Source organism: Chaetomium strumarium, assembly GCF_033439665.1.
Source record: "Chaetomium strumarium strain CBS 333.67 chromosome Unknown B0T15scaffold_7, whole genome shotgun sequence".
NCBI lineage: Eukaryota > Fungi > Ascomycota > Sordariomycetes > Sordariales > Chaetomiaceae > Chaetomium > Chaetomium strumarium.
Genome location: NW_026944435.1, coordinates 483703 through 505400, shown reverse-complemented (window position 1 = coordinate 505400; position 21698 = coordinate 483703). Strand labels below are relative to the sequence as shown.

Genomic DNA, 21698 nt, shown 5'->3' with positions numbered 1-21698 from the left:
GCATGCTGTGTTGTTATATTATACATTTCGTTTAGACCAAGGGGAACTGAGGCGCAGTTGTGATGCTAACGCTGATGATGGATGATCCAATGCAAGGAAAATGCAGTTGAAACCGAGTCAAGCCGCCTTCCTAAGGTCCGATAATTCCCGAAACCCCAGTGCGCTAACAGCCCGTCGATCCATGAGCACACGCTTTTGCATTTGAAAATAGTGGCAATGGATTGGAACGAACAAAAGAAATTGTCGATTTTTTTAGATGGCAAGAATATCTGGTACGCTATGGTACTTGGTGTTTTTGCCACGCTCCTGGAGAATGTCCCCGAAACACCTGGAGACCCTAGTAGCGGATAAACTTCCATCGTGGTCCCGAGCGAACGTATTTTGACTCTTCATATCATGTCGTCAATCGACCGTACAATCGGTGTTTCACCCTTGGTCGGAGGACTGCGCGGATCCGCCAGTTGAGGGGGCCTGGCAAACGGGAAGAAAGGATCGCGTGGAAACATGGTTTCCCTCGGCGAAAACAACCCTTCGCTTGGCGTTGGCGGAATCTCGACGAATTGCATCCCCGTGAGCTCCGTCAACGATTGATGGATCGGATTGCTGGTCATGGTCTCCGCGCGGGGCGACAAGAGAGTCGCGTCGTCGGGTAAGCTCGGAACAACCGCAACATGCCGCTCTGGAACCTGCTCTTTCTGAACCGCCGGTTCTGATGGGGGACCGAGATTCAGAGACCCAAATCCCAGGCCACCGGTTTTGGAACCAAACCTGTGTGCACCAAATCCGGGAGATGGAGGTGGTTTCGACAATGGATTCGGAGGCGGGAATCCGGGGGATATTGGCGGGCGGGATAGGTCCAACGGAGTAAACCCGGGAGACGGGGGCGGTCTCGATAGGTTCAGCGGGGCGAACTGGGGAGAGGGGGGCGGCCTCGATATCGGGGGAGGGGCAAGCTTCGGCGATCGAGGGGCGTTCGACAATGTCAAAGCAGGAGCAAGCCCCGGCGACGCGGGCGGCTTAGTGTGCGTAATCAACGAAGCAGGCTGCTTGTCGGCTTGTTTATGAGCGAGGATAGAATCGAGGTTGAACCGGCCGAATTTTCCCGGATCGGACTCGTCCTCCTTTTCCGACCACGAGAAACTCGAAGGCGCAGATGAGGGACCCGGTGAGATCGGCTCACCCCGGTCGGGAGTCGAGTTTCCCCGCGCCCGATTCGGACTCCTTTCGGTGCTCGCGCGCTTCGAACACTGGCCGTCGGACGGCAACGGGGCGGTGAGAGGCTCCTTTGCTGGGACCTCAATGTTGTCCGCCGACATGGTCGCCCTGTGCGTTGGGCTTCGTCCCGAACGTGGCTTCAACCCCGCGCTGGGCGCGAGTCTCCTCTTGGAAATCTCCTTTTGGAAGTCTTGCAGGCAGTACATCAATCTCATGTTTGGGCTGATCCACCGGCTTTTTGCCTGAGCTGCATAATAGGCGTCATTGACGCTCAACTCGGGGTTTTTGTAGAGGCCATAGGCAATGATTAAGCTGGCCGATCTGCTGGCGCCTTGCTGGCAGTGTACCAGCACCTTCTTTCCTTCCTTTGTGCGCTTGTCGATGGTCTCGCAAAGCGTCATCAAGTCCTGAGCAATATCGGTATTGTGCTCCCATGGCATGTGAATGTATTCGGGCTCCTTCAAAGGCTGGGCCTTAGGGGTCGTTGGCGTATCGCTCGAGGCATCTTCCGGAAAATACTCATAAGCAGTGGCATAGCTCGCAGTTGTCATCGCAGTGTCGGGAATCGGAGATTCCTCATCAGCCTGCTCCTTCGCATCCCGGGAGCCGCCCTTCGCAACAGCCCTGAACGGGTTAGAGACTTCGCGAGCCACGTTGATGACCACGTCGAAGCGAGCCGCCTCTTCTGCGGTTGGCTCAAGATAGAGATAGACGTTGTCGCCATAGATGGCGATCGGACCATCTGGGTAACCGGGTGACTTCTGGTCCTCATTGTTCTCAACCTCGTGATAGGGCTCGGTGTCGAAGGCGATGCGATTCGCAACCTGAGGTCGAATTGGCGAATCCTCCTCTGTTATCGTCGAGCTCAGAGCAGAAGGGGCAGCTGGTCGTGGCGGGCGAAAGAAGGAGGAAAGACCTGACTCATTCCGCTGCAGTACTGGTGGTAGCGTCATGCCGCCAACAGGACCAAACGTTGCGGACTGCATCCCCGACAGCATAAGGGGCGTCGAGGTCGAGTGTTTCAAGGCGCGCCGCTGCAGGATAGGAGCAACGGTGGGCGAACAAGGAACCTCGAGTGTTGTACGCGCTATGAGATCTGAGGAGTTCGTTTTGAGGCTGAGCTGGCTGGGCTTACGCTTCATCGGAGCGATCGTGGGCTTGATGAAGGAGGGCGAAGCAGGCTCCGACAACAGTGATGAGGACAGAGAGCTCGATGGGGGCTGAATGGAAAGACCTTTCATGTTCTTGAGCCTCCTAGGTACTGGTGAGGTCATGGGCCGATCTTGATTGGGGTCTGAGACCCTTAAGCTGGACATGCCGGACAACCCCCCGAAAGACGCCGGCGCGAAACTCGGAAGGTTCGATAGATTAACAGGCGAGTCGGGAGATGAAGACGGAGAAGGGTCCGAAAGATCTGACGAATCTGTACAGGAGAGGGTTGTTGTGGGAGACGACTCAGCCGACTCCGCCCGCGTTAACGTGCTTTCGTGGTGTCTGTGGGCGTTTTCCGAGGCCAAGGCACTGGGCCTTAGGCCCGGCTGTGAATTCCCAGGCAGCTTCGTGTTCTCGATGACCAGCTTGGGGTCAATAATCGTGACAGAATTCGGCTGGTCCATATCCGTCATTCCGCTATCCACGTCATAGACAGACATGAAGGAGGGTATTTGGTCCTCAAACAGCCGTCGAGCCACGGTAGAAGGCATATTCGGTGGCGCTGGAGTGACGGTAGTTGTTGTGCTCTCCGGATCACCAAAACCCCGGTCTGACCTCCTCGTACGTCAATCAGCTCAGCCACGTTTTGTCCGTCGCACGGTGGCCACCTGGCTGGCCTCCTGGCCTCTCTGTCGTCTGATGACCGCAAACGGGCGAGAGATGGTATCGATGCCTCCCAACGCACCGCTAGAGGGTGCAGTGTTCACACTGCAATTAGTAAGAAGCTGTCAGGTATTAAGTCGGACCAAGCGGGACAGCGCTGCTGAATCCTAGCTGTGCTCCGTGAATGTCCTGAGCAGAAAATGAAGACGAAAGGTCCTCCAGTGGCAGAGACAGGGTGCAACTAAATGTAATCCCGCCTTGAGCTGGACTGGATGTCGCGCGAGCGAAGAAGATAACCCGAGCGGACGCGACGACGAGAGATGCGATCGAAGAACAACGGACTGGCGTCCGAGATGGCGGGTACTCAGTGAAGGCTGGAGTTGCGTCTCACGCAGGGGACTAAACTGCGGCGCAGCCGAGCGGGGGTTTGCAATGCGGTCGAAGGATCAACAAAATAAGGAGCGGAAGGCGATATGCGGTGGCCGGCGACCAAGGCGAAGGAGTCAATACATGGTCCAGTCGTCCACTCAGTCTGTCGCGGGGAAGAGGCTGGGATTAAGACGAGGGCGGGTGCTCGATGTCCCACGCTGACCGTGGTCGACTGGGTCTGAACTGGCGGGCCGGACAGCGGGGTCCCCTTTGTCTCGATAGCCGAGTCTGGTTCTCGACCGATGCCACGTTCCCGTCCGAGCTGCGAACTGCGATCCGTCCCTTTCAGGATTGAAGTTGGGGAAAGGAAGAAGGGGGAAAAAGGAGGGAATTGAGGCCAGAAGGGAGGAAACGAAGAGAATTGGCCGGCCGGCAGTGCAAGGATAGGCGCACAAATCGAGCGACCGGGTTTGGCCTGGTTCCAAGTTGACAGTGGCAGAGCAGACGGGGGCAGACTGGCAAGCGCTGAACATGGAAGGGTGCCCGCTTCATCAGAATTGGGCAAAGGTAGAATTGGGAGGAGGCAGCACACAGTGCAGACGACATCCCAGGTCGCCGACACAACACATTCCGCCTCAGAACCCCGGTTCGTTGCTGAGCAGCATGGGAGTGCCGCGTCGCTGGCCAGCTCGCCCTCCGCCTGGGCTTCGTGCAGGGGGCCGATATATGTGGGCCGTGGGGGAACATGTCAGCCAATGACGGCCTCCTCTGCAAGACCCCGCCTGCTGGTGCAGAACCGCCGGCGGCTAGCCAGCTTTGCAACTTGCTTGCTCTCAAACAATTTCGCCTAAAAATAGACAGTTTGAGCACCCAGAGCAAAATTTGAGCGGCACTCCTAATTGGAGCGCGCCTCCGCTTGGAAGTCGTTCACCCAATCAACCATCATCTCTTCCGGCTGCCCCTGTCCTGCTCAACTTCTCACTGTCTCTTTTCTGGATTCTTCCAATCGAGCGACGGGGAGTCGGCAAAGTGTGAGCGTGGACAGAAATCTTCAAATCAATCCATCGTCCCGACCACTCGACATTGCTTACGCAAAGATCAGGGATGAAGCTGGACAGCAATTACCGGAGACACGGTTGCCCAGGTATCCTCGATATTCCCACGATTCTTGTTCTATTGTTAGGCATGATACGGAGTATTACGGCACGCACGGAGCACCAGATTCGCTTGGCGCAGAGGCTCTGACTGGTCATTTGGCGCTTCGGCCGTCGCCACCAACGACGACCAGATTGGGATTCGTGATGGTGCGCGTAGCGCCCGCAACCGTGTAGTCGGGTCCCCGAGATCTGTGATCGCAGTGGCGTGGCCTTATAAGCAGCACGGTGACGATATCGTCTGAAGTACACCACGATGGCCGCGAGAAACGGCCATCTCTGGTCTCGGGAGCCTTCCGTACCTTACACGAGGTGAAGCCGTGCCACACGGCTCCAGAGAACGCCACGGCCCGCCTCTGATTGTGACCTAAAGATACTGTGCATGATTTTCCAATATACGTGTGCATACTGTGGTATGGTTGGCACATATCGTGGGGATCCTCGGGTCATTATGATCCAAATGCCCGGGCTCGTTCCCGAGAACCTGGGCTCTTCGATCTGCTCTCGATTAGACGGAGGTTAGCACCCGCGCAATACGCACATTCAGCTCGGTCCGCGGCTAATAAGTTGCTTATTAGTTTCCATTCCTAGTGTATGTAGACAGTTTCTACCCAGCTACCGTCTTTCTCCCAAGAAGCACCACCACTTGTGCTTGCAACGCAATTGGCCCAACATCTGAAACAAGCCAAGTTCGAGAGGCGGGGAAGGGGTGGAAACAGGACACGTGCGAACGCAACACTGTTCAATTTCGCTTGTTGGGCAGTGGAGTAGTGTTCGTCAGGTTATTAGAATCCTGCACAGTGCACGCAGAGCCTCACGTCGCCGCGGATTGCACAAAATCCGTCAAGGAGCGCTGTTGTCTCCTGCCCCTGAAACCTGATGTCCCGATCCTCGAAGACGCGTTTTACATCCCAGGCGAGACGCGACAACGATGGACCCCGAGCTCCTTGTGCTCCGGACGGGACTCCGGACGCCCTTGCAATCCAGACATATGTACGCCCATAACGTTAGTGGAAGTCCTACGTTCATACCCTACGAAGTACTATTCCGTACACAAAGCATAGCAACGATAGTGTTGGATAAATTTGACTTGATCCGGACCATGCCTACCAAACATTGTGAGATCTTGCTTCCGTCGCAGAGTTCACGGCCGGTCTCGCAGGTTTGGCCGTCATATCTACCTCCGACTTCGCACCGAGTCTATTACATGAGGTAGGTAACGTATTATTGTCAAAAGAAGGAAAAGCGAGCCCTCCACAAGCTCGACCACGGACCTACTGTCTGTATGAGCGAGAACGCGTTTCGGTCCGGTGGAGTTGCACAATATCGCGGGACCGAGATTTGAATGCTAAAACTTGCCCGCTTGTTGAAACGCCATTACCCTCGCCTGTGTGTTTGGTACGGGCAGGCTGACGCGTGTAGTCTTTACAAAGTTGGGTTGACAGAAACCCGCTTACATTTAGTGTACGTACGGTAGGTATAGTCCCTAGTGATATCCACCCCGTCGTTGAGAGGGCGGCGCACATCTCTAGGCGGCGAGTACATAGCCAGCCTCGCGTAGCCAGACAGAGCAAGACGGGATTTCCTGATGCATTTCTCTGACAGCATCACCAACGCATCGGTCTATGGTCTGATTCAAGTTCGAGTCAGCTCCTCTGCTCTAACTTCATCAGTTTCCAGACGAGTCAAGAACCTCAATTGATCCCGGGGAAACAGTGCTGTCAAACGTGTTTGAGCGTAGACAGGGGGTGTAATATGTCTTACCAATGTGCTCAGCTAGGTGACCTTGCAGACTTGCCATGAATATGATACATACAAGCCAAGAGCTATCTGTAACCCAGACCACATTGAAGCAATGTTTCTCTCAGCTGGGGCGGCAGAAGTCCACGTTGCATCACGTTGCAATGGGAACGTTGAAGGTTGTGCCTGTGCCGGCGTCAAACTGGAAGCGTTTGAAGAACTAAGAGTACGCCTGCTGAGACACTTTCAGTTATCAACTCAGCTCGACCACCCAGATGTATCATCTGAACATTGTACGCTGGGAACTCATAATGATAGATGATAGATGGCCATGCAAAACCGATGAAGCCGGAAGGTCAGGTGGTCGTTTCAAGCGTCTTGTTGCCTTGCGGGTTATTGGCGGTTCTGAGATCCAAGCATCTGTACGGAGTAGTCTCTTCGCGTTGCAAGCCTGTGTACCTATTCTCGCAACCTGACATTTGCACGCCGGCCATGCTTTTGTCTGCTTTGTCACCAACTGGTATGTCGGAAACAACCCGTTCAACTGCCCAACATATTGCAAGTATGGCATCGTCTCCTGCTAATGCTTCGTTTTCAGGTCCTGTCCGACTCCTGAAAGCATCGAATCGCTTGCTTCCCAGCTCGACCCCGGCACGTCCGCATATCGATACGCCAGTTGGTGAATGAAAGCTGATTCGTCAATGGCTTCCGAGAACCAGGTCAGTCCACAACCCCAGTCCATGAGCCTGGGCGCATTTTCGCTTCTAGCTTCTTCTCGTCCTGGCTTCCCCTGTGCCCGTCCACAAAAGCCGGTCAGTTATGCGATTGCTCGCTTCGTTTATTGACGTGTATGGAATAATCAGTAAAAACAGAAGAGAAACCAAGGAGGACACCTAGTTATTATCCGTAGGTGTTCGGAAGGAAGTTGAAGTGACCTGACCGTCGGTTCGGCCACAATATCCAGGCTTGGTGATTCCGCGAAAGCCGCTGACTGACCCCCGCCCCCTGCTTCATCATGCAGGTGTTGTGAGGAGGCGCGGGAGGAGGATTTGCCCGTGCGGGGCGAAATGCGACATTGCGTCGACTTTCTGATGCGACCTTCAGGCTCTTGCTTTGCCCATTCGCCAAAGCGAGGATGTTTTGCGAGGCCAATTGTCCACTTTACGGATACTGCCTGCGACTTTCTAGCACAAGCAGTTCGAAGAGAATCTTGGCTTTATTGCTCTAAAAGCCCGCATCTCCTCACATTGTATGACGGTTGGGATGATATTGCGATTTTGAAGGGTGAAGCCGTTGACGGAAGTTGTCACTTGCCAGTCGTTATTTTCCGAAAGCAGGGCTGTAAGCGAGGTGCGGGTGGAGTCACTGCTTTGCGATATGGTGTTAGGCCATTGGCTGCGACAAATTGGCTTGCCGAGACTCCAGCCGTTGTGCCCACACAGACCGCTTGGCGGTCCAGCCACTGTCGTTGGACCATCCACTCGCCGCAGTCAAAGTCCCGTCCAAGCAGGAGATCAGCCAGTCGTTCTCTCCCGTGTCGCAACACAACAACTCTAGCTTGTCAGACAGACAGACAACATCGAGAGTTATCAACGTTCGGCTGCGTTTTTCTTGTTCAAAACAGGAATTCTGACTACTGTATCTGGCTCATTACCAATCAATTGCTCAAATACATCTGCGCTTGCATTCGCGCTCTCCAGGCTGCTTGTTACTGTTCCTACCCTGCGAGGTTGAACGCGCCCAACGTTCGGCCCCTCAAGCTCCTGGACATCTCGCGCAGTCAGGCTTCATTGCCGATGCCACCCAAGGTCCTCAACAATCTCATGCACCCATCAGTCATCAAGACTCGAAACTTGTTTCCTGCCATAAAGAAACCCAGGTCACCAAACACAAAGCCCGGTCGCAGCCCAGGAGCCGGCACGCATTTTGACGCGGCGCAGTGAGATTGAAGGTGTGCGCGATAGTGGAGACCCGAAGCACAGGGCACCTCTGTCACCCCCGAACATGGCATCGACCAGTTTCGGAGCCCGCTCGAGAGCGGTTGCCCACGTTGGCACCCAACCCCTGGAGTCGCATCACACACACAGCAACAACTCATCGTTCAGCAGCGACAACACCACTTTACACACGCATCGCCAGAACAACAATTCATCCAAGCTCCCTGCATTCCGGTTTGCCGACCTGAGAAAGGATCGTATTTCGCTCCCTTCCCTGCAGCAACGCGCCCCGCTGTCTCCCATCTTGTCGCAAACCACAGCTGAGCCCCTGGACCATCATCAAACCGAACAGGAGGAAACCCATCGCAATTCTGGCTCATCGCACAGCGAACTCCACCATCACAGCAGCGCTCGCACCCTTAAATGGAGGTCAGTCTCGTTTGAAACACCTGAGAAGACTGGCGACGTCTCGAGGATCCGCTCGCTCAAGTTCCATCTGCCCTCCACCACAACCACTGTATCCGCCGATACGACAGCATCCAAGCGTCCGGCGTCATATCCCCCAGACGCACACAGAGCGACTGACAAGCCGTCCGCGGCCCGGTCGCGATTTTCATACGACGCCATTCCCGTGCTTAGACGTCGACTGACCGAGAGCGCGGCTAAGGACTCGGCCCCGGGCCAAGTGGAACCCTTGATGCCCAACGCGACTGAGACCACAAAGTCAGACGACAACAAGTCGCGCCCAGCACTACTATATTCGCTTTCCGACAGTGCCACTGCCGCCAGCACCTCGGGTGGGCGCACGGGCATTCCTCCCATCAGGGTCTTTCGGTCCTCTGGGTCGCGCAAGACCGTGGTGATTGACGCGCACGCCCGGCGCAAGTCCGAAGAATCGGTCAATAAGGAAAACACAGACCCTTACCAGCGTGACCGCGCATTGCGGGCTCTTGAGGGACGGAGAGACGAGGACCCTTTGCATACCAAACCGTCCGAATCTGGGGAGATGACTGCAACGACTGATAACGACAACACTGCCGACATCTTCATGAAGATCGCTCGTGAGGAGCCAACGGCTCGAGCGTTGGAGAGACAAGCGACGACTACGGAGAGTGTCCTTGTAAGTTCCCATCTTCGATGCAGGGTCGTGTTGGACTGGGTAACTGACCAAACACAGCCGCGGATTGCTAAGACATCGCACCGTCGTCCTCTCTCATCGGCGATTCCCTCCCAGGATGGCCAGCTGCCCGTTCCACTCTCGCGTCGGCTTTCCGATCAGCAGGAGAATTCGCGAGCTCGACAGGGATCGGTCACTCAGCCAGGTCAACAGATCACGAGGGAGCTGTCATACCGCGCGACTACTAGAGAGAACCTACCACCCATCACAACCACTGCGGAGAGCCCGAGCCGCGCGCAGCTAGGCCGAAGTTCCTTGAGGCCGTCCCCTATCACTCCTAGGCAAATCTCTTTCAAAGACTCGTTTGCTGAAAGCGGCTCGGCATACCAACGCAGAAGACAGTCTGTTACTGAGAACAACAACCACCTTTCAGGCTCAAGGGCCACGCCGTACAGGAGTTCGAATCTTGCACTGACCCAGAGTCGAACCTATCATTCGTCCCCATTGGGGCCCAAGTTCACAAGCGCCCCGACGGATGGATCTCATAACAACTCTGACGCAAATCATGGCGTCGAGGGCACAGACTCCTCGTCCTCAGCTGCGGCGCCGTCAACGGTTTGGGATGAGTTGGACGACCTAAAGTCAAGGATACATCGTCTTGAATTGACAGGCAAGACACCATTGACGACAGGGACATCAACGTCCAAATCGTCTGACGAGCGCCCGAGAACTGCCACCACAAGTGCCACAACTGTGTCGGCATCCCCCAAGCAAGTGTCTGGTACTAGCTCAGCACAAGCCAACGGGAACAGCAATCCGCCGTTGACCCGTGAAACCCTCCTCACGGCTCTCAGCAAGACAAAGGATTTGGTCCACCCAGAAGTGTTCAGTGCTATTGAATCCGCTGCAACCGACGCCATGGCCTTATCATCCATGATTGGTGCTCCGGGCCAGCCAGGGCCGATCTCGAGTGGTGCCAGCAGCATTGGCGGGTACAACGGCAGCGTGACAGACAGGCAACTGCGGAAGAAGGCAGATAGCATCTGCAGGAGCTTAACCGAGTTGTGCCTGGCGCTCGCTGACCATAATGGCGAAAAGAAACAGCCTCGGCAGCAGTTGCCAACGGTCGCACCTGAACAAGAACTCTTGCTGAGCCCCTCGTCCAACAAAGCCACAACTGGCGCGCTCACGCCCCAGAGACGCCCTAATGCCATTGCCGACATTATGGCGAAGGCCAGCACAAGTCCTAGAGCCCCGACAGCTCTGGAGCAAAAGAGGAAGACTATGTTGGCCAGCATCTCACTTCCTACCCCTCGGTACGCCACGGCACCATCCACGCCTCTGGAGTCGAGCGCAGGGCGGAAGTCATCTCTCCTCCTGGCCCGGATTCGCCGAACAGGAACCGATGAGGCAGAGGAAGTAGCCCCTCAAGCCGGAAGGAGGTCGTCGCTATTGCTGAGGACAAGGAGAACCGGGGAGGAAGAGTCAGGGGAAAGCCGTGAAGGGCGGAAGACCTCGCTGCTCCTTCGGACTCGGAAAGCTATGAGTGAAGAAGATGAGTCGCCACGCACTCGTGCGCCATCCAGGGCGATCACCGAAGTGAATGGCTTCCGTCCTTCACCACGGGAGCTTGCCATGCCCTCTATAACCGCTCAACGCACTTCCGAGAACAACATAGACACACATTCGGCCGTGCCACGCCGGGTCATCCCGTCAGCCATTTCTACCAGGCTTTCTTCCACAACAGTTACAGCAGCCCCACCACCGACCACCACGGCACGCAGGTATCTCGAACGCGGGACGCTCCAGGATCGAGCTTCTCTCCAGGATCGAGCTTCTCTCCAGGATCGAGCTGCTCTTCAGGATCGAGTTACTCTCCAGGATCGAGCTGCTCTCCAGGATCGAGGCTCCTACCTTGAACGCGGCACGCACCAGGAGCGCGTGTCCGTCAACAACATTTCGGAAAGGCTCGCTGAAGAGAGAGGGCAGCAGCAACGTACTCTCTCCCTAAGTCAAACCGCTATGCTCAATAGGACCGGTAGTCTAAGCCGCCGGACCCGTGAGAGCGGAATCCCCAGCCTTCGCTCGTGAGCCGCTTGGAGACAGAGACAGCCCTCGGTCTCACCGGCGAGGCACACAGATGACACCGCCATGAGATTACGAGGTCGCGCCTACCGAGTGTATATGCATGGTGCAACGGGCGATATGGCGTTTCTGCTTTTTTTTTTTTTTTTGCATTTAACCGGATTTGGAAAGAGGCGTTCACACTTGACGACTTGTTTCGCATTCGACATTCGCATCATTATCATTGATGGATCCAGTCCATATCAGCATGGCGTCTTGGGTTTTGACGACTGCATATGAGCAACAGCAACAAAATCATACACCGGGTGTTTGGAGACGGAAAAAGCATTGCTAGCACATAAAAGGGGACGGAAGTGTGATGTTGAGATGTCATGGTTTTGGGGTTTTGGGGCGTTTCTGTTGTTCTGCATCGGGAAATGGGTTGTCATGGACGTGCTAGCCTCCGGGCTTTCCTCTTGGTTATCCTGTGCTCTGGGTCGTTCCTTTTGGTGTTGGCGGTCAGGATTTGGGCGGTCCTTATACCCTAAGCTGGAGGAAACGGACATTTGGACAAGGGACAGGCAGGAGGTCTTGGAAGGCAGTTATTCTGGACATGGAGTTGAGAGGCAGGAAATGCCCTGGCTGCTGTTGAATTGATCGAGTTCGCTGTTGACTTTAAGTGCCCTGTTGTGTGCGTGACTGTGTCCGATGCTTCAATTACGGACATCATACGGAAAGTGCCCTTATGAGCCACTGGCATATAACATGTTCGGCATGACTCAGACCGCTTTGCTCAGGCCCCCAACATGAAATTGCGTCTCGTTTCTTGACCTGGCCCATCGTTATTGTACTTATGTTCAGTCTATCAGCGAGGAGGTTCCATGTCAAATTGGTGCACAGTCGTTTGCGACCCTCAGCGGCCAACTGCCATTCCTGCTGGACGCTATTTGAACCGAAGTATTGATAGCCTGCCGCAACATCCACCTTACCTAACCGTGACTTCCATCTTTATTCCACAACCAACCACACTTCCCCCAGGTACCTGAATATTTCATGCATACCGGAACTACAAACCAGTGCTCGAAATTGTATGTGAGCTCCAACATTCGATCTCGCCATCGACTCAGGTCATTTTTACATGCACAACCGCCTTCTTCCCTCGTCAACCCCGCGTCACTTCTCGCTCAAGCTGGTCCCATCGACATCAAGACCCACCACAACATCCGACTTCTCAAGGCCCTCAACTGCCACACCCGCCTTAGTAGTAGCAACGAGATACCACTCCAGCGCCGAGAAACACGGTCTAAAGTCAGCTAAGGTCTTCTACGCAGACGTCTGCTCCAGGCCCGTTTTCAGAAGAGACCTTGGAGCTGAACAATCGCTCGAGAAGAAAGGGAAGACAGCTGACACAAATAAACGGAAACCCAGTGCCGCTGCAATGGCCGACGAGAACGAGACGGATCTGGCCACCTGCTACGAGGTGATGGCGGAACGGGTAGAGGATGGCGGTGCTGGCGGTGGTCGCCGTGGAGGTGCAGGCGGGAAGAGGGGCGGTGCGAAAGGCGGACGAGGAGGCGGAGGCGGAGGAAGAGACAAGCGCGAGGTGGACTTGTCCCGGGCGCTGTCGAGGCTGCTGAGGCATCAGGCGGCGAATGCGGGGATTCAGTTGGACCGGGAGGGGTTTGCGCCGTTGGATCGGGTGGTGAGTGTTTATTTTCTTTTTTAGTTTCATCTCTTTGAGATGTAGGTTGAATCTCAAAAACTAAACCCACCTTACACAGCTTCAATGGGGACCCCTCCGCTCGCTGGCACCCAGCTTCGCCGAGATACTCAACGCGGTCCACAACAGCGACAAGCAGCGCTTCGCCATCAAGCCCAACGCGGCCACCAACCCTTCGCTCGACGAGTCGTCGACCGACCCGTCCCACTGGCTCATCCGCGCCAACCAGGGCCACTCCATCAAGCTCGACAGCGAGCACCTGCTCAAGCCGCTCGCCCTGCCCTCCGAAGGAGACGGCGGCGGCAGCAGCAGCGTGCCCATCCCGTCCGCGGTCATCCACGGCACCTACTTCGCCTTCTGGCCCGCCATCGTCGCCAGCGGCGGCCTCAAGCCCATGGGTCGCAACCACGTGCACTTCAGCACGGGTCTGCCCGAGGACAGCGGCGGCGAGGCCGGCGTGATCAGCGGCATGCGCCGCGACGCCGAGCTGGCCGTCTACGTCAACGTCGAGGCCAGCATGCGCGAGGAGGGGATCAGGTGGTGGATGAGCGACAACGGCGTGGTGCTGACGGAGGGCAACGCCGACGGGCTGGTGCCGGTCAAGTACTTTAAGGAGGTGGTCGGGCGCAGGCAGGGGGTTGGCGTGCTGTGGAAGGATGGGGAGTGGGTGGCTGATTTGCCGGAGGGGTTGAAGATCCAGGCGCCGCAGGGGAAGAAGGGGGGCGGAAGGGGAGGGGGAGGGAGAGGGGGAGGGAGAGGGGGTAGAGGTGGAAGGGGAAGAGGGGGGAAGTAAGGCAAGGGCTCGAGTAGGAGATAAACCAGCAGGACAAACATCATAGCGAGGGGCATCCACCCTCATTAACGGTCGGTACCTGTCTCATTGAGCTTCTGAAATACCAGGTATGCTGAACTCTCCGCATATTCACAGTCGGGCGCTAAAATAACCATTGCTCACTGTCCATAATGATAAAATCTGGCTCCCCTTCCAGCCCGAGAAACGCCCCCCCAAGCCCAAAGCACCCGACCTCCGATCACTCCATCGCCGTGCCGAATCCATCCAGGTCTACGCCACATGTCCCAACCAGTCTTTATGTCATCCCGCTTCATTATCACTCCCACCAAAGATTAGACTCTAGAAATCGCAGAAAAATCAACGCAGATAATTTCACGAAAGAAAAGTTGCCTTGCCCTTTACCCCCCACCAGCACGCCTTCATTGCCACCCGTCCCCTCCCTCTCTCTCCAAGAGCCGAGGTCCAAAGGCGTCTTCACCCTCCTCCCCTCCTTCCCCCTCCCTTCAGAGGCACGCCCCCTCCTCACCATTCCCATTCCCATTCCCATTCCCATTCCCATTCCCATTCCCATTCCCATTCCCATTCCCATTCCCATTCCCATTCTGCGCCTGCTGCGTCAGCGCCAACAACCCGGCCAGCTCGGCCCCGCGCCTCTTCTCCTCGGCCACCAGCCAGGCCAGCACCTCCTCGGCGATGCGCTCCCGGGTGTTCTTCCTGCCGTACACGTTGGCCACGCGGCCCAGGCCGTCGGGCACCTTGACGCTGTCGGCGCCAAAGTCCGGGTACCCGTCGAAGTAGGCTGAGCCTGAGCCTGAGCCTGAGTCGGTGCTGGTGGCGGTGGTGGTCATGGTTGTGAGTGTGGGTGTGATGCGGTACTGCGGCGTGATGATGCCTAGCTGTTGGCAGAGCTGGGTTACGCGCCGCGTGGCGGGGACGTCGTCTTCGTCTTTGATGATGTCGACCGGATTGGTGGTTTCAGAGGAGGAATGGGTCCTCTTTTTGGGCGTGATCGTCGTAGAAGTCGTGGTGTTGTTGTAGCCGTTGGTGTTGCCAGTGATAGTAGTAGTAGCAGCAGTAGATGCGGGCTGCTTCGTCGGCTGCGCAGCTGCTTTGGCGGGCGACTTTGCCTTGCTCTTGGGGAAGGTCACGCTCTTCCCATCCGACGGCATATGCCCGTTCGCCATGAGCCACTCGACGCAGCATTTGGCGGCCCACTGCTTGGCGTCCTTCTTGCGCGCGAAGCCCGGCGCGCAGCGGGTGCCCGTCTCGCCGACCACGAAGCCGGCGGCCTGGTTGGGGAACACCATCTGCTCGGTCTCGGCGGAGAGTCGGAGATTGCACTGGCAGGCCCAGCCGCCGTTATCGGCCAGGTCCTCCGTGAACTCGGACGCAGCACCAGTGGCCTGCGAGAACACTGCATACTTGTTAGCAGAAGAAGAGAAGAAGGGTTTGATGTTTGGAGGGAAGAGTTACGATTTAGCAAGGTGACCCAGTCCCGGCCGCCCAGGTCGGGCTCCAGCGAGCGCTTGAGGTCAGCAATGGCCCGCTGCTGGACCGGCGTGAGCGGCTTCGGGTTGATCTCCTGCTGCGCGATCCATTCCTTCAGGTCGCGGTAGTCGACTGGTTCGTCAAGCAACGACGGGCTCGCGACAGCGACGTTGGAAGCCATCGTGTTGCGGATAAGTATGTTCGTAAGTGTATCTGATACCTGGAAAGTAGATTCGCGCTGAGCTCCTCAGTGCTTTAGGTCGGTAAACGCGTAGCGATGTTTTTAGCGAAGAGCTGTCTGTTGGGTTGTAATGTATTAGCACTGGCGAGGCTGTCGACGAGGTGGGCAAAGTGTGGGGTTGAGAAAGGAAAGGTAAAGGAAGTCCAGTGATGAACTCTGTCCTAGGTAGTTGCTGAAGAAAAGAACAACGAAACAGGAAAGAAAACGAGCTATTCAGATGTGGCTGTTTGAATGGTAATGAATAATGGCAGGCATCCATCCGTGTTGAGTTTCTTAAGGCAGAATGGCGCATTCACCACTCGCATGTGTAAATGGACCACGGCAATAAGGGGGCAAACGCTGTTGTAGGCCTCAGTCTTGGCTGGCCGTATTTTCTGGCCGGCCTGCCGGTTGATCCAATGCGACGTGCCTCGAGGACTCGATCCCTGATGGAATCCGTCCTACTGGCCGAAGCTCGTCTATGCGGCTCCCCGTCGTGGCTTCAATGTGCTATTCGAGGCTACAGTAGGAACAAACGAAGGTGAGAAGCCAGGAAGTCCGCGCGAGACCATAACGGAGCCTCGTGGCACTTTGGTTTGCTCATACGCTCCTCCGTGATATGGGTATCATAAAAATGTGGTAAGTGGACTGCACAATCATACCGAACGGTGACTGCCCGCTGTTCCCAAACGCAACTTGATCAATCCTCGTCGAAGAACCCGCCACCATCGCTCTCATCACTGCTTTGGTGCTTCTTTGACCCACCCCCCTCTGCTTCCGCCCGTCTTGGTCTCGACTTCGTGGACGTTTGCGCCTTCGGTCCCTTCGCCTTCTGCACCGCTAGAGGCTTGTCAGGGGCACCGCGCGCTACTGGTTGCTGGGAGGACTCGCGGCTCCTCGGCGGCTGTCTATTCTGCAGTTTCTCGAGTGCGGCTTGGCCCTCCTCCCTGGTCTCCTCGATGACGGTCCACATGGGCGGCCTCGCGGTCCGCAGATAGCGGGCCCATGCGGCCGTGCTGGCTTCGTCTTTTTCCCCTGACGAGGCGCCAGCATACAAGCTGACGTAGGGTTCCATAAAGGGGAAGTACTTGGCGTAGTCGATGTCGACCTGCGCGACGTGGAGATCTGCTTTGAGCTGGGCCACCTCCTCCGGATCCGTAGCTTGCGCAAGCTTCTTCTCGAGCTGTTTTACAAACCGCATTGCCTTCTTCCTCTCTGCTCGAGTTGTCAGTAATGGACGCCCAGATTGGCCAATGCGTGGTGTGCCATACCAAAGAACCTAACCATGTGATACTTCTGAATCATCTTGCTCCTTTCCTTCTTTGCCTTGGCATCCTCGATCCGCTGCTTGTGCGCCGCCAGCTCTCGCTCCAGGTCATTCTGCTTGTTTGCCGGAAGCTTCAAGTTGTCGCGCGCGAGAAGCCTCTCAATTGCCCGGGCGCGCTTCTTGATTGCAGCCATGCTGTCGTGGTCAACGGGTTTTGGTCTTGGTTTGTGCGGCCGGTTGGTCTTTGGTCGCTTTCTCGTCCCTTCCCCGGAGCCGTGGCCCCAGGATTCTGCATCTGGATGCGGTCTCTTATTTCCCATGTTGCTAGTCAAGGAAAGTTGCTACAGCGAGGAGGTATGGTGAACTGGTTTGTGTTGGCCGAAGCTCGCCGTTGAACTCGCTGGAAATTTTGGCCGGCGAACTGCCAGCCGCGGACGACTGATAAGGGTTAGGGTAAGCTCTTCGCACTGTGGGGCCCCAGTGCTCCTCTCCAAGTGCTCCGAGTCCTTATACAGCACAAGCGGACACCTCTAGACAACTACTATTAGCAATTCATTTCGTGTTGCATGCATGCCACATAACAGAAATTTCGAATGAGCAACTGAGGACGGATTGATTGAGGAGAGACAGCACTTCTCTCCTCTTTCCAATCCTCCAGCCTCTCTACCCTTGCATTCATCGCCATGGACCGGCCCGAGTTGGGGCTGATCAAGTGGTCGCCGAATGCGGCTCACGATTCGTTTCTGCACATCAACTTACAGCACCGTGTGGCGCAACTCTATGAGCCAACGGGCCTGGCTCAACGCGGTCGGTTCGAGTACCGGAAGCTGGCAAAGCACGATGATCTCCCGCCACTCACCACCTACGACTGGTCGCCCACGGTGCCGGGCCTGCTTGCCGTGGGCACGTCGACTGGCGTGGTCAACTTGTTGCGAGTGGACGACAACTCCAACGCCTACCTGGAGCTCGGCCTGAGGGTCTCGCGCAATTGCCAGGCGGTGGCATTCAGCACGGCCGGGAAGTTGGCGGTGGCACTCGATAGGGTGAGGAACGACACCTGCCTGCACATCTGGGACGTCGGTCGTCTCTCGGGCATAGACTCCAGCGCTTCCGGCTTTCCTGCGGACCTTGACCTCCCGTCAGACCCAGTGGACCGGCTAGAGCTCAACGCGTCGGTCTCGAGCGTCAGGTTCTTCGAAGATAACCCGAACGTGTTGGTAGCGGGTATTAAGGGGCAGGGTCTTCGCATCCATGATTTGAGAGGTATTCCATCCGTGCCCGAGATGTATTGACCGGAAACGCCTGTCAAGTGCCAACGTTCTAATGCTCTCATCAGATCAAGGACAGGGCCCAGTCGTCCAGTTCCAAACTAAATGCTGCAACAACCTGGCCATTGACTATGCCGACCAAAATTACTTTGCGTCGTCTGCCCTAGATCAGCCTGGAGTCATGATCTGGGACCGCCGCGCGATCAACCGCCATCATGTTAGCCCATCCTACACCAACGCACTGGTGCACGACAACCTCCCATGGGGCGGCGCCGTACGCCTTGACCGCGCGGTCGAGACCGAGACAGACCCGGCAGCAGCGGACAGCGGGAGCTCCTTCATCCGAGCCCTGCGCTTTTGCCGTGACCATCGCGGTATGCTTGCTGTGCTCTCGCGCACTGGTCAGCTGCGGGTTCTGTCCACGAGGCACGAGCATGTAGATGGAGACGTCAGAGTGGATGGCAGCCCAGAGCTTCTAGAAGTCAGGCGGTCATACGAAATGGACCCTCTTTACGCGGAGCCCAACCACAAGAACGATAGGATAGTCTCCTTTGATTGGATCACGATGAGCTCTCCCGTGCTTCAACCTCGAGTGCTGGTGCTCCGCGCCAGCGGCTCCTTTGATGTGCTGCAAAAGCCCTCTTTTACCTCAGAGTACCCCTTCAAGTTGATCTCGTGGCAACCGCCGTACCGCGGACACGCCGGTATGCCACATCGATCCCTCGCAATACGATAATGCTAATGTCTTCGCACAGATGGAGCAAATTACCAGGAATTAATGGACTTCGAACCAGCAGAAGCTCATGACATCTTTGGCCCCCTCTTGACCGAAACCGCCTTGTCTGATGTGCCATTATTTGGCCCGCAGAAGGCAACGGCCAAGTCTTTAGTGGAGAAGACACTAGATGCTGTGCCGACGGAAGAGCGTTTGGTTGCGCAGGTGTCTGGTGGCAGCCGATCATGGCCATCCTTTGAGGAGGCATCTTCAATCGCCGAGAAACTGAAGGCGCTGAGGCTGGCTTCGAAGGAAGGGAAGGACGAACCAGAGGAGGAGCCGTTCCTGTCCCAGCTGGAGCGGCACGAGAAGCTGCTCACCGAGACCAAAAATATCGCGGGTCTGTCCAGCAAGGAGCGATTCGCCGTAGACCACACCATGCTGCTCCGTGCACTGGAGGGCTACCGCTTCGACTTCATCAAGAACCAACGCATCGTGGCCGACGATCCCTGGCTGAGGGATGTTTGGCTCTGGGTTACTGGTAAGAGCCGCAAGTTCGCAAGGTTAGGTGCCCGGTTGCTCATTGCTCTTCAACAGGCGCCGAAGCAGCGGCGGCTGATGGCGGCATGATGTCGCACCCCTTAGACCTCAGCTACATGGGAGTCCAAACGATATGGACGAACAACCTTGGTGAGTCCACGTCGGTCTTTCTCGTATGTGAGCGAACTCATCTGACACCGAGCAGGGAGCAAGCCTCAGATGAGACTATCAGAGGATGCAGCGCCGCCCAACGAGGTGGGCTGGGAACGTTGCCTAAATGCGATATGCAAGAAACTGGGGGTGCCTAGGTTTGATGGAGAAGTAGAGACAAAGCGCTGCCATCACAGGGAGATGTGCCTTGAGATATGCGGCCTCGGCCGTTCATATGGTGAGGAGTTTGAGGACGCGCTGTCCGCGTCGGGTCCCAGGAGAGAATCGACTTGGTACACCATGGTCGCCGCCCACGCCATATTCAGGGGCAACACGAAGGGCGCTGTACAGGTGCTGAAGAGGGCTAGCTCCGAGCATCCAGAGCTGCTTTTCGTCTCGCTAGCGCTTCAGCTCATGGGGAAAACCGCGGATAATGAGGTCAAGGCGGCCCTCGACTTCGACGAGAGAGTGGCCTGCAAAACCGATCCATATCTGCGGGCGATATCAGCCATCATTGCGACGGGCGACTGGGCCGTGATCGCCGATCAGAGATCTCTGCCGCTCCGCGACCGCTGCTTCGTCGCCGTCCGCTACTTCAGCGACGACGCCCTCACCGCCTGGCTCGAGCAGGAAGTCGCGGTCGCCATCGAGATAGGCGACATCGAAGGCATCGTGCTAACGGGCATCACCGACTCCTTCGTCGACATCCTCGCCCGCTACGTCCACAAGTTCAACGACTTCCAAACCGCCACGTTACTCCTCTCCATCTGTGCGCCCCGCTTCATCGACGACATCCGCGCCAACACGATGCGCAACACTTACCGCCGATACCTCCAACGCCACAGGGCTTTCTTCATGCGCGCCAAGTTCGACGTCGAGTCCACCCTGCGAAGCAAGCACCACGGCCGTCCCACCGTGCCCGCCGCCAGCCGCCAGATCGGCCTGCGCTGCATCTACTGCGACGTCGAGTTCAAGACCGAGTCTCTCCTAGCGCCGCCTCCTCCTCCGCGAAGTGGCAGCGGAATGCCCGCCTTCATGAAGGCCGCCGCCGCCGCCTCGTCCTCGTCGTCCTCGTCCAACAACAACAATGATAACAACAGCAGGAGCAGCAAAACCTCCACGCCGCGCCTCGAAGCCCGCTCGCACCACCAACAACAGGCGGCAGCCAACCCTTACACGGAGAAGATGGTGGGGAGCGGCATCAGCTGTCCCAACTGCAAGCAGCACCTCCCGCGCTGCGTCGTGTGCCTGGAAGTGGTAGGCATGCCGCGGAGCGACCGCCCGGAGCAGTCGCGCGACCCGGAGGTCCGGCGCACCGCGCGCTTCCCGACGTTCTGTGCGTCGTGCGGCCACGTCCTGCACCTGGACCACGCGCGGCAGTGGTTTGCGCGGCACAGGGAATGTCCCGTGCCCGAGTGCAGGTGTCTCTGTAATACCCGGATTAATGAGGAGTTGGAGTATGCATGACGTCGCATGTAGAAGTACAGCTTTTGGATAATTCGATCTCGGAGTTAGGGATGGGGTTCTGGAAGACTGGAAATGAGAGACCCAGTGCGAATGATTGTTGGGAGAGGCTCGTTGAGTCGAAGTCTTGGGCCGGTTATGTATAACTAATGTGAGCTCTGATAGACATTAGTCTGAACTGCCTTGCCTGAAACTTCGACATGCTCACCATCTAACCAGAAAAAAGAAACCGTATACCAAAACATGAAGATCGAAAGAAACCACTAGTTGCAGTACTAGTCCCGATTCTCCTCATAACGTATGCCTTTTATTCCGTTCTTTCTTTCCTCCTCGTCTTCTTTCCGTTCCCACTCCTTCTCTTTCTTTTCATCCTGTTCTTCTTCATTCTTTTATTTCAGGTTCACTTCCGTTTGATCGGCTCCTTGTATTGCTTGGACTTTTGAGAGAGTCTGGCCTTTTTGGACGTGGGAGAAACGGTGTACACTCTGATTCCGGGTTCAGTGATCCAGATCGGTACGTTCAACTGAGCTGACTCAGATCAATAGCTTTAGAAGAGACAATGCAGCAGAGCCCTGCATTTGGGTTGTCTCATGACATTGCATGACCATGATATACGTGGATACCTTACTTATCCCTTCTAGAAGTGTCATACTGCTGATCCT

General features: G+C 56.3%; 7 protein-coding genes across 7 annotated transcripts; 4 read left to right on the top strand and 3 right to left on the bottom strand.

Annotated features, from left to right (window-relative positions):
* Positions 1-389: 389 nt before the first annotated feature.
* On the bottom strand, positions 390-2918 carry B0T15DRAFT_487302 (dual specificity phosphatase; the record flags this gene model as incomplete). Its single annotated transcript, XM_062866423.1, has 1 exon — positions 390-2918. The coding sequence occupies one exon, from the start codon at positions 2916-2918 to the stop codon at positions 390-392; it is 2529 nt and encodes an 842-aa protein (XP_062717847.1).
* A 1915-nt stretch (positions 2919-4833) lies between these two features.
* Positions 4834-5654, top strand: B0T15DRAFT_290479 (uncharacterized protein). The gene is made up of 2 exons (XM_062863705.1): positions 4834-5071; positions 5145-5654. The coding sequence occupies exons 1-2, from the start codon at positions 4936-4938 to the stop codon at positions 5615-5617; spliced, it is 609 nt and encodes a 202-aa protein (XP_062717846.1). The 5' UTR covers positions 4834-4935; the 3' UTR covers positions 5618-5654.
* Positions 5655-8112: 2458 nt separating this feature from the next.
* B0T15DRAFT_290441 (uncharacterized protein) lies at positions 8113-11556 on the top strand. The gene is made up of 2 exons (XM_062863704.1): positions 8113-9350; positions 9408-11556. Exons 1-2 carry the CDS (start codon positions 8298-8300, stop codon positions 11436-11438), a joined length of 3084 nt encoding a protein of 1027 aa, XP_062717845.1. The 5' UTR covers positions 8113-8297; the 3' UTR covers positions 11439-11556.
* A 1293-nt stretch (positions 11557-12849) lies between these two features.
* B0T15DRAFT_403652 (KptA family-domain-containing protein) lies at positions 12850-13924 on the top strand (the record flags this gene model as incomplete). Its single annotated transcript, XM_062865220.1, has 2 exons — positions 12850-13113; positions 13193-13924. 2 exons carry the CDS (start codon positions 12850-12852, stop codon positions 13922-13924), a joined length of 996 nt encoding a protein of 331 aa, XP_062717844.1.
* Positions 13925-14427: 503 nt separating this feature from the next.
* On the bottom strand, positions 14428-15980 carry B0T15DRAFT_440107 (uncharacterized protein; the record flags this gene model as incomplete). The annotated part of the gene is made up of 2 exons (XM_062865902.1): positions 15398-15980; positions 14428-15338 (listed from the first exon to the last, which is right to left on the bottom strand). Exons 1-2 carry the CDS (start codon positions 15591-15593, stop codon positions 14428-14430), a joined length of 1107 nt encoding a protein of 368 aa, XP_062717843.1. The 5' UTR covers positions 15594-15980.
* On the bottom strand, positions 15981-17277 carry B0T15DRAFT_505134 (uncharacterized protein). The gene is made up of 2 exons (XM_062867522.1): positions 16904-17277; positions 15981-16847 (listed from the first exon to the last, which is right to left on the bottom strand). The coding sequence occupies exons 1-2, from the start codon at positions 17217-17219 to the stop codon at positions 16333-16335; spliced, it is 831 nt and encodes a 276-aa protein (XP_062717842.1). The 5' UTR covers positions 17220-17277; the 3' UTR covers positions 15981-16332.
* Positions 17278-17402: 125 nt separating this feature from the next.
* B0T15DRAFT_290391 (uncharacterized protein) lies at positions 17403-21387 on the top strand. Its single transcript, XM_062863703.1, has 5 exons — positions 17403-18162; positions 18236-18871; positions 18923-19423; positions 19480-19572; positions 19628-21387. Exons 1-5 carry the CDS (start codon positions 17583-17585, stop codon positions 21037-21039), a joined length of 3222 nt encoding a protein of 1073 aa, XP_062717841.1. The 5' UTR covers positions 17403-17582; the 3' UTR covers positions 21040-21387.
* Positions 21388-21698: the final 311 nt, after the last annotated feature.

Coding starts and splice junctions, on each gene's coding strand:
- B0T15DRAFT_505134 (XM_062867522.1), bottom strand. CDS start 17,219: ATGGGAAATAAGAGACCGCATCCAGATGCAGAATCCTGGGGCCACGGC. Junction 16,848..16,903: donor TCACATGGTTAGGTTCTTTG/GTATGGCACACC, acceptor CAACTCGAGCAG/AGAGGAAGAAGGCAATGCGG.
- B0T15DRAFT_290391 (XM_062863703.1), top strand. CDS start 17,583: ATGGACCGGCCCGAGTTGGGGCTGATCAAGTGGTCGCCGAATGCGGCT. Junction 18,163..18,235: donor TCGCATCCATGATTTGAGAG/GTATTCCATCCG, acceptor TGCTCTCATCAG/ATCAAGGACAGGGCCCAGTC. Junction 19,424..19,479: donor TGTTTGGCTCTGGGTTACTG/GTAAGAGCCGCA, acceptor GCTCTTCAACAG/GCGCCGAAGCAGCGGCGGCT.
- B0T15DRAFT_290441 (XM_062863704.1), top strand. CDS start 8,298: ATGGCATCGACCAGTTTCGGAGCCCGCTCGAGAGCGGTTGCCCACGTT. Junction 9,351..9,407: donor CGACTACGGAGAGTGTCCTT/GTAAGTTCCCAT, acceptor GACCAAACACAG/CCGCGGATTGCTAAGACATC.
- B0T15DRAFT_290479 (XM_062863705.1), top strand. CDS start 4,936: ATGATTTTCCAATATACGTGTGCATACTGTGGTATGGTTGGCACATAT. Junction 5,072..5,144: donor CTGCTCTCGATTAGACGGAG/GTTAGCACCCGC, acceptor TTCCATTCCTAG/TGTATGTAGACAGTTTCTAC.